This window comes from Oncorhynchus keta, chromosome 37 (assembly GCF_023373465.1).
Source record: "Oncorhynchus keta strain PuntledgeMale-10-30-2019 chromosome 37, Oket_V2, whole genome shotgun sequence".
NCBI lineage: Eukaryota > Metazoa > Chordata > Actinopteri > Salmoniformes > Salmonidae > Oncorhynchus > Oncorhynchus keta.
This window is the reverse complement of record NC_068457.1, coordinates 9,640,088-9,655,087: the sequence shown is the minus strand read 5'-3', so window position 1 is coordinate 9,655,087 and position 15,000 is coordinate 9,640,088. Positions and strand designations below refer to the sequence as shown.

The window sequence follows — 15,000 nt, the reverse complement described above, 5'->3', positions numbered from 1 at the left end:
TGACCGACAAGCCAAATGTCTCGCGTTGCAACACAGCCCATCTTGCCTCTTTCTACCTCCAACTCCAACAAGAGAGTACAAGAGTGGCGCTGATAACAGAGGGAATCACATACCTTTTCATTTCCTGGCTCTCGAGCCCAGGAAGCATGCCTTTAGAATTTGGCAGCCAATAAAATAAAATAAATGAAAGGGGCTCTTTAAAAAAATATATATATATAGTTTCCCCCTCATTAGAGACAAGCAATCTGATCTACCTTTATTCATTTGGGGGTAATCACTCAAGAGATATTCTGACTATTTCACAAGAAGTCCTTCCCTGTATTTCACATACCTACGTACAACAGTCATTTTACATGAAGAAACAGCACATTTCCATAAATGTTGAAATGTCTTAATTGGAACAGATTTCCACTAATCATTTGAATCCTCAAACGTCTCTTTAATAATCTTAGACTATGCTGGATAGGATGGGCCTAGGCCTTGATTCTCTGTTCAAAGGTAAACATCAGTTGCGGCCCCTCAAATTTGCAATTCAAACAGGGGGAGGCCTCTGCCTGTTTAAAAATCCAAATATAATAGTAATAACAACAACAATAACAGCGCACGTGTAAACGGGGGGCACAGCAGGCGTGCACAATTAATTCTGAGTGGGAGGTGAACACGTTAAATGCTTAGGCAATACAAAAGATTTCTCAGCAGCACTCGCTAACGCAGGCAGGCGTAGCAGGAAGAAGCAGCCAGCATCCTGATCCAGCCTGACAACTGCTGGGGTGTGCTGACTCTACCCACATTCCTGGGGAGACAGATGGCGTAAGGGAGGACACAGGGAGGATTGTTCAAATGGCAGCAACCTTCAAAGATCGAGCAGGAGTGGGTCTGTCTGTCGGTGGGGCCGCCAAGCGCCAGTCAGGGACCCCACCGCTCGTATGTTGCTGAGTTGCATAAACAAACGGCAACAGCTGCTTTGGCTCCCCCTGCTTCCCTCTGAGGACCGCAGTAAACTTTAGTTGTGCCAATAAGATACAATCATTCTCTAACCCTAATTGTCAATGGCACCAACACCAGCAAATGTGTTTTTGGGGAGAGGGGGACTTGCTATCCTAGATGACTCAGGGAAGGTTAGGGATGGGATGGGATGTTGGATGTTGTTGTCGGGGCGCATGGGCTGGGTATTCAAATATTATTGGCTCGTATTGATGACATATTTTCTCTTGATTGGTTAATTGGATAAGGAGAGTTATAGGTTATTTTCGAATTTTGTGTGGTGTTTATGGCATCTTTTCCTAGGTAGAGACAGCTCTCACGGGACATGGGATTGGGACTTGCCTGTAAGCAATGACACAATGATTCACTAACTTCACAACACATTTTGATCTTTCTTTCTTCTTTCTTTTGTACCCCAAGAGGACTTAAATTGTCACTGCCGGTTTTGTTCAGATTCACTTATTTTTAAACATGGTTGGCAAGCAAATGTAACATCTATGAATAGAAGGTGTTTTTTTTCCACACAGGGAGTTGGATTTGATGCATGGAAATTGCCAACAAATTCCCAGGTTAGTTTATATTTAAAAAAAAACACATTGAGAGTGAGTGAGACTCAATAATAAGTGTACATGTTGATTCTGTTTACGCAATGTAAGGAAATGGTGGAATGTATGACATAGTACTGCATAAAGGAAATGCTTGATTTTAAAGAACATAAAATCTACGAGTTGAAGTGAAATTAAGGAGCAGATAAAATGTCTAAATTGGAAATTAACATAATCATTCGATCGTGAACATAAGACCGCAAAATCATATCAGACGGGGCCATCAAAAAACCATTTAGGGCCTCAATTAAAGTTATTACCATTAAAAGATCTGCATCTTCAAAATGTCATGAAAAATTAATAACGACTGCCAATCAAAATGATATCATTTCCTCCAAGGGATCATAGCACATTAGAAATGAAGTGATAGGGGCATATGATCCTGGAAGTGATTGAAAACAGCAACCAAAAAAAAAAAAAAAAAAAAAAAAAAAACGAGGGCATATGATCCTCACCTGATCTCTGCCGGGCTTGTGCGTGGCCATATGTCGCTCAAGCTGAGTGCGGTAAGCAAACGTGTAGTTACACAGGGGGCAGGCGAAGTTCTCCTCGTTCTTCTCGTGGCGGTACTTGATGTGCTCCTTGAGCGATGTCAAGCGCTTGTAACCCCGGTCGCAGTAGGGGCAGGTCAACAGTTGGGCGAAAGCATCTGGAGTTCCAGGTGGCAGGTCTGGGTAGGGGGGACGGGGACGGGGACGGGGGGACGGGGGGGTTGGGGAGAGAAAGCGGTCCAAAAGGTCAGCAAATCAATGGCAGCTAATGGGCGTACTGCCCGGAATGGTATGGGAGGTATCACTGCAATCTGCTCTACAGAGTGCCATCGTCTCAGGCTGGCATCCATGCCCCGACACACACACACACACACACACACACACACACACACACACACACACACACACACAGCCCCTCCTTTTTTTATATCACATACTAAGACACGTGAAAATTCACGCGTACTAAATTGAATGAGCTTTTAATTGACCGATACACTTCCGAATGTGTTGCATAACATACATTTATCTTAGTTAAGTAATTGTGTTTTTTCTTTGACTTTTGATTTAAGACACAAACTGAACATGATATCTGATCTTACACTGATATTTGACAAATGTCAGTCGGAATTAAAGCACCGTGACCTGGTTTTTAAGAACACTACCTTACCCACCCTCCCCCTCCCCCTTCCTTGCTCCCCTTAAACCATAGTCCCCTCGCCTAATTGCTTTTAAGTGGCTTATTTAATACCCCCCCCCCCCCACACACACACACACACTTTCATAATTTCTGAAGTACAGATCATAAATCCATTCTAATTCAATCCCTGTTCCCCCGGGGTCTGGGAGGTGTACTATCTTATTTCAGACCTCTGGCAGCTGCTGCTGCTTAAAGACTGGAGGACCGAAGGTAAACACTGAGGCATCCAGTGAAGAATCTGTGAGACCAACAGCTGCCCATGTCACTGTGCCACAGAGACCAAGAAGAGTCCAGCCACACCACTGCTGCTCTGTTCTCTTCTGGGGAACGTATGTAGCAAGAGTCTCAAAGGAAGAGTGCTGATCCAGGATCAGCTCCCCCCTGTCCATGTAATCGTATTCATTGTGATCTAAAAGGCAATACCCGATCCTAGATCAGCACTCCTACTCTAAAATGCTTCAAACATATGGCCCCAGCTCACCCCTGCCCGTGTAATCTTATCAATTGTGATAAAAAAAAAAAAAAAAACAGCCCCTGTCTATGGATTCGTACCATTTTCCTCCTGGCCGTTTGTTTCAGACGCTTCGGGAGTGCCCATACGGGACAGCTCCTCTCCCTCGGGTGCTTCTGGGTAAATGATGGCAGTGTCGCCCCGCTGCAGGTACTCAGCGATGCTGACCACGTGGCTCTCCTCCTGGAGCTTGCTACGCTTGGCGAAGAACTCCTCAAACTCGGAAGTGCAATCAACAACATTCTTAACTGGAAAGAAGAAGAGAACGAGAGAAGGAGGAGGGAGAGAGAGAGAAAGAAAGAGAGCGAGACAGAGAGAGATGTTGTTGTTTTTTTAAACGGATTCTTCACTCCCCAAAAGAAATGTGTGTTTCAGCAAAACAGGGAACATGTCGGGTCTAACTGTGATGAAGAAACGCCACAACAGACATTAAGAATACATCTGAATTACTGTTTTATCTTGTCACACAACAGCCTCTAAAACAAGAAATATGAGTTGAAGTACCACCTTAAATCATGGGGGAAAGTATTTAAGATAAACGGATTGTATTCACTTGAAGCATATTACCAGTGACACAATAAATGTGGGGAACACAATTTAAACTGGTCAAAATACTTGTAATGTTCCGTATCATTCTTGACAATGAGAATCACTTGTATTTTACTATGTTGAATCTTTAAGATTATCGAAAGACATCCATTTATTTCATTACGCCTCAGCGTTTAAGCCTCTCGATTAACATTTTATTTACACATTGTGTAGCAACAGTACAAACAAATCCCCTGTGTATTGACTTCCACACAAGGGGTCAATAAAGGGCTCTGGTTAGTTGATTGGCTGCGGAACAGATTACTGAGGACAAACCACAATGTTGCACAAAAAAAGCTTTAACCATAGTCAAGAAAACACTTTTTAAAGCCGCCTTTCTGGAATTGCTGAAGTCACACATGACGTCTTTTCTCATATTCTCCAGTCCCCTCTTCTCGTTGGGGAATCCCAAAGCTGCGGAGCAGAGATAGCTGTGGCTCCAGTAGCAAACAAAGCTAATCAAGAATCTGCAACCTTCGTTATTCAACAGAAGATGATAGAACCTCAAAGGTTCACGTTCATTCAAAGCTGTGCTATACAGCATTGCAACAATCTGAGGCGAGTCTACATTCTATTGCACCCCCCCCCCTATCATATCACTGTTATAACACTCGTCACATAAGACATTGTCGTGCTAAATATCACAGGACGTCACACAAACTGCTTTATTTGACTGGATTTAGATGGTTACTTGTTTAATTGGACATTTCCAAGCCAAGGTACATTTTTTATATTGTGATTTGTTTGGCAGTGATTATTTTACGGGCCCAATTTGTGAAAGGTCAAGGTAGTGGATTCGGTTGTCAAAAGTGGCATGAAAATGTCACTGGTGCCAAAGGATCTTTTATGAAATCGTATGAAACAACTACGAACTAGGCAGCTCGATTTCCTGCATTCTCATTAGGACTTTGTGGGAACAATTTGAGAATCATCTAATGTACATTTAGAGACAAAACTGGGAGGATGCTTGAACTCTCTACGTTGGATTCACATCTCACCGTTAAACAAAATGTGTATCTTAAGGATTAGAAATACATTCAAAAGATCAAACATAGACTAGGAATCTTCTATCTTCTAATGAAGTGAAGAATAGAAGATTCCTAATGAAATGCAATTTAGGAAGTCGCTGTATTGCCAACAACCTACAAGCTCAACCTCGTAGTGTCTCCATTGAAATTTCCCCTCTAAAAAACCGAGGGGCTACTTTCTTCTCTGTAATAGAGGAAATCACCTGGATAAAAGAGTGCTTACAATTTTCATTTCTTAAATGAAATCACATGTAATCCAGTGGTGGGTTTTGGTCTTCCAATGCAGTGCCACGACATTGTTTCCACGACCTCAATGTCCTGAATGGAAACATTTGCGGTGTCTAAATTTCCACACCAAAAAAAAAAGTTGCCACACATACACAGGAACGCGTGTGCAGGAATGCATGTGCAGGAACACGTGCTCACACACACAAAATCAAAAAATATATAAAGAAATCAAAAGAAGAATAGAAGATTCCTAAGGAGGGATGCCCGTTATGTGGTGAGTATTTACTCAAACGGTGCCGAGGCCGGTTGTCAGCAGCGGTCGGGATGATATCACGGAGGGAAAACTTAATGCCCAAGAGACTTGTGGGTGGAAATCAGCTTTGTTTACTTAATTAAAAATGGCAGGTAGGATTTGGTTCCACAGTTTTGTGTAGAAAGGACCATGCAGGGACACTAATGCTCTACACGGACACAGAGACACACAGCCACCCACACAAGGATTGGAAGGGTGGTTGGTCTCGGCCTCGTCTTTCAACACAATACAGATATAGGATCTTCATTTGAGACAGTTTGCTACAGCAGGAAAATAATAAATAAAATAAAAATAAATATGAATTATTATGTGGATTATAATGAATGGATTACAATACATTTTGGTCCAGGACTATGCTTAATCTGTGTCTGGGAAACCGGCCCTACAAATTTTATATTTCCTTCATTGCAGAAAAGTTCTTCTGCAACAGGCTGATCAAATTAAGATCCTACATCTGTACATCAAATCACCTCACAATGGATTAAAATCAACTCACCTGTACCGTTTCCAACCGTCTGAAGAGTGGCGTCAGGCCCCATAGTGTCATAATCATCTTTAATTTCATCTGTGGAGAAAAGTGGGGAGGGAGGAGGGGAGGAAGAAGGGAAGAGGAGGAGAAGAGAAGTCCAGTTCAATGTTCAGTGCTGTAGAGTACCAAGCAAACCCAAGCCTCACAATGAAGCCTTCAGAGGAAGGTACGGAGATATAAAGGGCTTGCTGTGTTGCACTGTGCCGAGGCTTTGTGTGGCATTCTAAATGAATGCTATCATCAGAAACAGACAGAGCCTTATTTACCTTAAAAACAACAACAAGAAGTGGGAAAGAAAGCTGCTCTGTCATTCCGGGGGTAGCGAGAGTTGCCAGAAAGAAAGAAGAATTCAAGAAGCCAGCCCCATCCACCTGAACAGTCAGACAGGAGTAACCGGCACAAAAGGCCTTGCAGTTGTTATTCCCTCACTGTGACACTACTAACAATCTACACGCGGCAGAAAAAAGGACAAACTATACAGGGGGGTTTTCACAGAAAAAAGGACAAACTATACAGGGGGGTTTTCACAGAAAAAAGGACAAACTATACAGGGGGGTTTTCACAGAAAAAAGGACAAACTATACAGGGGGGTTTTCACAGAAAAAAGGACAAACTATACAGGGGGTTTTCACAGAAAAAAGGACAAACTATACAGGGGGGTTTTCACAGAAAAAAGGACAAACTATACAGGGGGGTTTTCACAGAAAAAAAGGACAAACTATACAGAGGGGTTTTCACAGAAAAAAGGACAAACTATACAGGGGGGGTTTCACAGAAAAAAGGACAAACTATACAGGGGGGGTTTCACAGAAAAAAGGACAAACTATACAGGGAGGTTTTCACAGAAAAAAGGACAAACTATACAGGGGGTTCACAGAAAAAGGACAAACTATACAGGGGGTTTCACAGAAAAAAGGACAAACTATACAGGGAGGTTTTCACAGAAAAAGGACAAACTATACAGGGGGGTTCACAGAAAAAAGGACAAACTATACAGGGGGGGTTTCGCAGAAAAAAAACGTGGGCTGTGGGCTTAGGCTCTATTACCAATCAGCGTAATGCATAGTCTTAGGAACACCAAAGGCAGACTTGCATTTTTGTCCTGGCACAGGTAAGACAGCCATAAATAAAGGACCCCCGATTGACAGACAGGCTCATAAACAAGGGAGGGAACAACTTTGGACATTGGTTGGTAAATTCTCTTGCCGTATAGGTGGCGGCGAACAAGAGGACATTGTTGGTGTTCAAGTCCACGGACAATTAACTTAAGGAGTCCTCTGTGACTCCTTTCTTCCGTCCTGTGTTTGAAAATTAAATCAAGGTACTTCCGAGAAGATAGTGGCTGGTAATAAAATGGCTCCTGTCTCTCTGTTTCTCCTTGTTTCAGCCATGTGATTTCTATGGTCTCAAGGATACTGTGTTGCCATGGAGGGGTAAACAAACAAATCAATGGATTAAGGGAAAAGAGGATTTCTCTTCTTTACTGTCTCTTGTATCTTGGACTTGACAGAAAAACATTTTGGAAATGAGTTTGAAAAGTAGCTGACAAGCTGTGTAAAATCTTCAGAATAAAAAGTGAATTAGCAATCACGAATCAAATGCAGAATTAAAAAAAAATACATTTATATATATACATACTGTATATTTTGGTGTAGAGCGAAAAATCTGTTGTTTAATGGTTTGGTTCATTAAGCGAGGGTTTGTTCTGTTTCTTTCACTTGAAGTGAGATGGTTTCCTTCTGCACCAAAAATATATCTATATTTTTTAACAGCCAATAGCTTCAGAGAAAAAAAATGGACTCTATTGAATGAAAAGTACTCAACTTTCCCTTGACATGAAGCTTGACTGTGTGGCGGAGAAACTTGCCAGCCATTTTCATTTGCATATGAGGGGGTTTGGAGTGCCGTTGTCTTCTCAGTAATGACATCAAACCAGGCTGCACTCTAAGGAAATGGCCCTTTAACAATATTGTTGAAGATACACTGGAGTATTGTGAGCAATCAAAAAAATCCTCCACCACAGCCACAAATATAATTCTGCCGTTTAAGAGACCAGCATATATGAATAGTTACTTTTTTTGTCATTTATAATTTACTGAATGTTAATCGAGCTCCCTTTTCCTCTTGCCCTCGCGTTTCTTTTTCCCTGGAAAGTGGGAGAGTTTGCATGGATGCAGCCATTTTGGTTTTTCGCAGCCTTTAGTAAATCCAATTTCACTGCATATTTTTTTGTTGTTGATATGACTCAAAAGGAGCACAAGTGGGGATTTTGCTTTTCGTTCCCTCTCTACCTTGAACAGTCCCTATTATCTGTGTGAGGTCAAGGAATGAGAGTGAGGGAAGTTCCAGCAGGAGGTAGGCTAAGACCACTTACACCTACCTCACTTCTATGGCCCTTTGCACAGATCCTTTTTGGGCCATTCCTATTGCTTCTGACAGCTACACATCCATTGGAGAGAGAGGCCCGTTTTTATAGTTGAAAGTGTAATGTGAGTCGAGAGCCAGTCTGGTCTGTCTCTGCCTGATAAATCATGCAAGGAGAGGGGGGAGTGTGAGCGAAGGCCCGCGCCTCACTGAAGGACGATGTTTAAGTTTCTGACTGCGACCGAGGAGGGGTCCAGAATACCTTCCCCCTGCCATAAGTCCACCTATTTACTTAACGCCATTGATGCTGTTTGTTTGGAAAACATTCCTATTTTTTATGGCCAGTTACCAGTGGAACAGCAGTAAAAACAAAGGTCCTCCTACTCCTTTCTGTTAGTTCTCTGAACGTCCTTGAACAGAGCCGGGCCGGGAGAAGAAAGAGACAAGGGCAGACAGGGGAGAATGCAGGTGATTTCTTTTAGAGTGATAAGTGATGTCATGTATTCCAGCCCACTGTGTCCACCGCCCCATTGTGGGATGAAAGAATGCCAAGGACCATTCTAGAACACAAAACTCTGATTGTGCCGGGCACCGGAAAGGCACAGCTAAGAAGATTTTGCCGTGCTTTTCCGTTCAAAACCTGCCTCCTCCGGACAGAGTACTAAAGCTGACGTGGAAAAGGCAGGGGAGAAAAGCACAGCTTATCTCCGGGGAAAGTTATGTGCTGAGGTATCATTGTAGACAGTAAGGCACCGTGAGAGAGGAAAAAGGACAGTCAAACATAATGCCCACAAGCTTGGGAAAGAGAAGACTCCCATCATCTGCACTAATGAACCACACAAGGTCTCAGAAATATGGCCGACGACGTTTTATCACATGAGAGGCAGATTATCTGGGAATTGCAACATAGTTGAATTACAGACATTAAGGCACCACGGGCTTTTATCAAATAAACAATTACTGTACGCTTTGACTACTTGTTTATTTTTGATCTTGATTTATTTGAACATTTCTGTTTTGAAAGAATCAAACCCCATATGAACTGTTACTAACGGGGCAGAAATAGAAATGTCTGTCAACAGAGCAAAAATAAGACATGTCGATAATCAGCAACCACAAGGTGAACTTCCTCCTTTTTTCGATAGAGGATCCTTTTTGTCAGCGCAATGACATTTCAGGGGATGAAATATTTCCCCCCTTTCCAGCACTCTACAGAGCCCAGTTCATTAGTTGAAATGAATAGGCAACACACCGGCTCATTTAAACGGGACGGTATTACATGAGAGTTCGCGCTACACTCTGTTTCTGTCACACCGCTGCGAGAATCATTGACTCTTATTATACATGCAAATGGCTATCATAAAAAATAAAAAAATTCATTTAAGATTGTTAATGACTTTTGCAGCAGTCTGGCTTCCTTTAATGATTATCCCCTAGCCCTAATTAAAAGTATTTATCTTTCAAGCATCCATGACTAGGCTCTCTGCTCTCAGCGATGCTCCGAATGAAACTAAATGGAAGGCGCCAACAAAGTTGTACGCATCACCTGCCCGAAATCATCTAAACTAGATTATTAGCAGATGAAGCTATATCAATCACATACTGAAAGTCTGATCAAATTGCGATAATATAGACAATCGAAAGAGGGCGATTCTAAGATGCTCTTCATTTTTTTCACGATTGAAAAGCTATCTGTTAATACCGTCTGATATAACTCTGGTTTATCTAAGTGAGGATAAAGATGAGAATATAGACATGGTTGGAGATTTAGCGTTGGGACGAGCCGAGTGCGTTTCAGTCATGTGGGGTGTAGAAATCTCCGACAATCTTACGTGGCACCGACATACGTTTCCTATGTATCGTCAAGTTACAGTAATGTCCCCTGACTCTGCTTGCCCCTGTCAACCCACTGCATGTCAAAATGTGGTTTGATCTCATACACTTCTTATGACTGGCAAGCGCGGTCCATCGCTGCCCCTGTTACTGCGGAGGTGGTGATGGTGAAGGGGGGGTGGCTAACCTCTCATCTCATGGAAAACAAAATAAATCGGAAAAACATTTTGGCTGTGATCCGCACGCTTTTGTGTGTGTGTGTGTGTGTGTGTGTGTGTGTGTGTGTGTGTGTGTGTGTGTGTGTGTGTGTGTGTGTGTGTGTGTGTGTGTGACACTCACCAGTACCGTCGACTGAGGTGTGCAGCATGTCGTTGTCATGCCAGACATGGTCTACTCCGCTGTCCCTCATGTCATCGTCCTCATCCTCCTTTGTCATCAGGGCGTGGCCCACCCTCGGGGATCCAACGTCGTGGTTGTTCAGGCTGGCAGGGCTGCCCACCCCGTTCAGTAGGCCGTCCTCCTCCGATACCAACAGCTTGTCCTCATCCTCTGTCTCTGAACCAGTATCCATCACATTCTCGTAATTCAACGCTGCAATGAGGGAGAACACAAAACAAAATGAGATGGGTCACTGCAGAGGAATTCATGTTTGGTGTTCATTGTACTGACCCTGAAATGGGAAAAAGGTCATTGAGGATTATGTCCTCAGATGAAGTCATGGTTGCACTGCACTGTTAGGAGCTAGTAACACAATCGTTTCGCTGCACCTGTTATAACATCTGCTAAACTGTGACCTATAAACTTTGATTTGATTTGATTACAGGTTTAGACACATTCCTGTTTGGAACGTGGGCCTTTTCCGGCGGGGGGGTACATCCCAATTACAACAACACCCACCGCGACAGACTGGAATCTGTAACTTTAACCATCATGGTGTGTGGAGTCAGTCAGCTGCTACGTAGACACTCCAAAATAGCCACACATTTTCTCCCGCAGTAGACTGCCTGAGATGCCAACCTAGCTACACCTTTCAGTTGGGGCTCACAGATCTGAAGCATACCCAACGTGGCTGACATACTCTGCACTTCTCATATTTACAAATGTCAAATAGCCATACCACCCTGGATGGAAATGGCTTAACCCCTCGTCATTTCATCACATTCACTGCTCCTGCGTAAGTGACGCACCAACTGTACTTGTGTTTTTCCCTCAGAACTTGACAGAAATCAACTGTCAAGTCAGATCTTGACAATGATACATGAAACAATACATACAGTATAAAATACCCCTAGCTTCATCGAAACAGGACCTGAGTCCCGCCCCTTTCCCTCCATGCCCTCTCCTCTTGTCTTTTTCAGGGAGTGTTTTCAATGAGTCATGGTTTGCGGAGAGAAACACTTGCGCAGTCGAGCCCCGCATTAAAATAACTCACACAAGTAGCGGCCCGCTTGATTCCACAACACTTGGTCCCAGACACATGGCAGGCTCTCTTAAAATAGGCAGCCTGTAAATAAGGGCCGTGAACTCAATTGAAGGTGGCTGTTTGTGAATTAGTCTGCCCTCGCAAAGGGCCGTCTCTCTAGCCTCTCCAGTCTACGCACAAGGCCCATAAATTGTCTGTCCTACGAAGGAAGGCAAAAGACTTATTAGAGGAATAAACACAGGACGTTACCTCAGCGAGAGAAACAGGACCACCGCATCCCACACCTCACTGCTAGTTCCTAAAACACTACTCTGGAGAAACAGACTCAAAACAACCGCAGATGGGGAGGGTGGGGGGGTGGGGGGTCAGAGTATGACATCATGGGAACCAATTTCAAATGTGGCTAGGGGTAGGCGAGGAAAAAGCAGAGTGCAAAAATGTTTACGGTCCGTTTTAATTGCTGTACTGTAGCTATAAATGACTACTAAATACAACTCTAAAACCTTCTAAAATTCCAAAACGGAGAAGGGAAAATAAATCAGATATTGACTTGTTATATAGCACGGAGAGGAATAAGATTACGCTGAGCGTACACAGTACGTTCATACATGATCTTTGCATAATCAGCGGGTCTGCACTTGCCTTCCGAACAACGGGCGCAAATTACAAGGAAAACGACTGCGTAGACAGGGCCAGCAGAATCAGCTGACCTGGTTAGAATACCAATTGACGGGGGAAACAAAACCTTTTCAAGAGGTGTGACCACAAGGGTTTAGGCAAGTTCAGACTGGGTAATGCCCTCAGACATGAAAAAAAAGAGAAAGCCAAAGAAAAGCCAAAAAGAAAGTGAGACATTCAAACTCCTGCTGTGTGGTCCCCGATATACCTTGGCCCACAATTGATAATATGTTAGTATTATTATTGTATTTCCCCTTTGGTCCCTTCCCAACTTACCCCGACCCCCCACACACACACACCTAACCCCCTTCTTAGCAACACAACGTGCTGTGGACTCCCTACTCCCCTTTCTCCCAGGCAGGTTTCTAAGGGTGGCCTAGCAGGCGGGCGGCAGGGGGTAACAAAGAAGCAGGAGGCCTGGGAAGCTATTACTCCGCCCCCTGAAGACCTGATCTCTGGACACAGCCTGAATACCGACGAATACCCAGGAGGAGTGAATGACATTATCTAAGGATGGACAGGTTTTAAAAGGCCTTTCTTTACACCCCAAACCTCTCATAGGGCATTTTTCAGTGTGCTACAGGTCCATGTGTAGCGTATAGGTTAACGCATGAAGAGAGGCGCTACAATGTGACGTCTTCAATATGGAGCAACGGACCTGGAGACAATGGACCTCGGATCATAGAGGGGATGTGAAGATCACCCCACCCCCTGAAAACCTCTAGACATCTACAGTTGTCCAAACCAAACCATGAATAGCTTCTAACGCCAGGTTGGGGATCTGTGCTTCCATGCAGGTTGACGTGTTTGAGGGGAGAGGTAGGGAGTAGGAGAGGGGATGTGATCCAAGCTAGAACATTGGCTATCAGACAGAGCATCGTCAAAGAGCCTGGAGGAGACAGAAATGACCGGGTGCAACGTGTCAATCAAAGAAGCAAGTAGCATTGACTTCAGAAAGCCTGCTTTGTCGAGGTGACATCTCTGACAGACGCCTCAGTATAATGTAAGCACCAGCCTGACGTCGGGCATTGTACTCTGAAACAAAGTCATTTGGAAACCTACTAATGTTAGCCTACACTCTGCCATTATTTTGTTCTATACCTCGCCACTAATCAATCTTTTGTGTTTCTAGACGAGATAGACAAAGAAATCATCATGTTTACTTTCTAGGGCTACGTTTTCTTTCAGATGACACTTTCTATTTTTCTCCTGCTTTAGTTTAAGTGCCACCCGCAACAAAGGCAATTACAGCTGGCATTTTGACTGATGCTACCTGTTACCAGCTGATTTCACCAGCTCTCTTCTTTCTCCTGATTGGAGGTAAATAAAGGGAACGACTTTTACAGATAATTAAAATGACACTTGTAATTGCTCACTTTTTTGAGTCTTGCTTAATATCAGGCTTATACGTGTCTGGCGTAACTCTTTCAGAACTCTGGTATTAGGCTGTCAGGCATACCAGTGCAAGAGGGCCGTTTCAAAAGTGCATTGATTACGATGTCGATAACCTTCCACAATGACCGTTTTTTTTGTGTGTGTGGAAGGATGAGAGAGCGAGTCATCCTTTCAACGTCTGTGGCTAAACAACAACAAAAAAGGAGTCTGATTCAAATCTCATCAACTTTCTTAAAACAAATAAAGATCATCGATATTGACCATCGATATTTCGACTGTGACTGTTTCTCTGTACCCTTATAAAAATTTTAAAAAAAAAGGTCACATCAAGTCATCTAAAACTAAAAGATTCTACCAAAGTGAGAGAAAAAAACAGCATGTTAAGAACAAAAATGTGATTGTGTTTTACTGTCGAGCTGTTAAACAAACCCTAACTCTCCCACCACGAAATCTGCGTGTCATACACTCAGACATCAACCGCACAACCCTTGAGGCATACACTGACCATCTGAACATACCCAAAGCACAGACTCAAATAAAAATACCTTGGGTGAATGTGCTGCAAACGTGCATCTGTGTGCCTACTCTTCCCCTTTTCATACACTCTTCCACAAATCCCCCTCAACGGGCTCCCGAGCTGGGAGGTGCTGGATCTGCACTCGATCCATAACGAACGATCCAGAAAAAATATCCAAATAACCACTTCTGTCTCATGGAACATATGACACAGGAAGGCGCCAGAAGATCTATTCCACTCGGTGTGTCTCTATGTCCATCACAGTACCCTATATTTTGGGGGCATAGACTTTCCCGTTTCCAGCCAGCTTCCCGTTAGATTGTGATGGGGAAAGGTGGTAGGTAGACTCACACTGAGCGCCTGGCTAACTGACCGCTGAGGCATATAGCTCCAGGTAATGCTGTGTTTCCTGTGGCTATCGGCGTCGGTAATGAGCAAGGACATTCACCCTATTGGAGGATAACTGCCCTGTCTCATGAATGAGAAACATGCTGATCACCTGAATGGCTCGGAGGGCAGAGGGGGAAGGGGGGGGGGGGAGAACGGGGAACAGGGGAGGTAAAGAGGCATTAAGGTAGAAATGAGGTCATAGCCTTGTGGCTACCCCATTGGAAGGTTTTTTTCTCTCTTTCTTACATTTTTTTTTTTTACCCCCTTTTCTCCCCAATTTCGTGATATCCAAATGTTAGTAGTTACTATCTTGTCTCATCGCTACAACTCCAGTACGGGCTCGGGAGAGACGAAGGTTGAAAGTCATGCGTCCTCCGAAACACAACCTAACCAACGCATCCAACCCGGAAGCCAGCCGCACCAATG

At 43.6% G+C, this 15,000-nt stretch overlaps 1 protein-coding gene across 5 annotated transcripts in view; it reads right to left on the bottom strand.

Moving 5' to 3' along the window:
• Positions 1-15,000, bottom strand: part of LOC118369976 (zinc finger E-box-binding homeobox 2) — a 78,364-nt gene that overhangs the window by 9,028 nt on the left and 54,336 nt on the right. For 3 of the 5 annotated variants that reach the window (XM_052499082.1, XM_052499085.1, XM_052499083.1), the window contains exons 3-6: positions 10,511-10,766; positions 5,942-6,010; positions 3,330-3,536; positions 2,045-2,259 (exon numbers count right to left, since the gene is read on the bottom strand). In XM_052499082.1, coding sequence (XP_052355042.1) covers positions 2,045-2,259; positions 3,330-3,536; positions 5,942-6,010; positions 10,511-10,766 — 747 coding nt within the window. The remainder of the gene's footprint in view (positions 1-2,044; positions 2,260-3,329; positions 3,537-5,941; positions 6,011-10,510; positions 10,767-15,000) is intronic. The other 2 variants (XM_052499084.1, XM_052499086.1) reach the window with 1 other exon arrangement.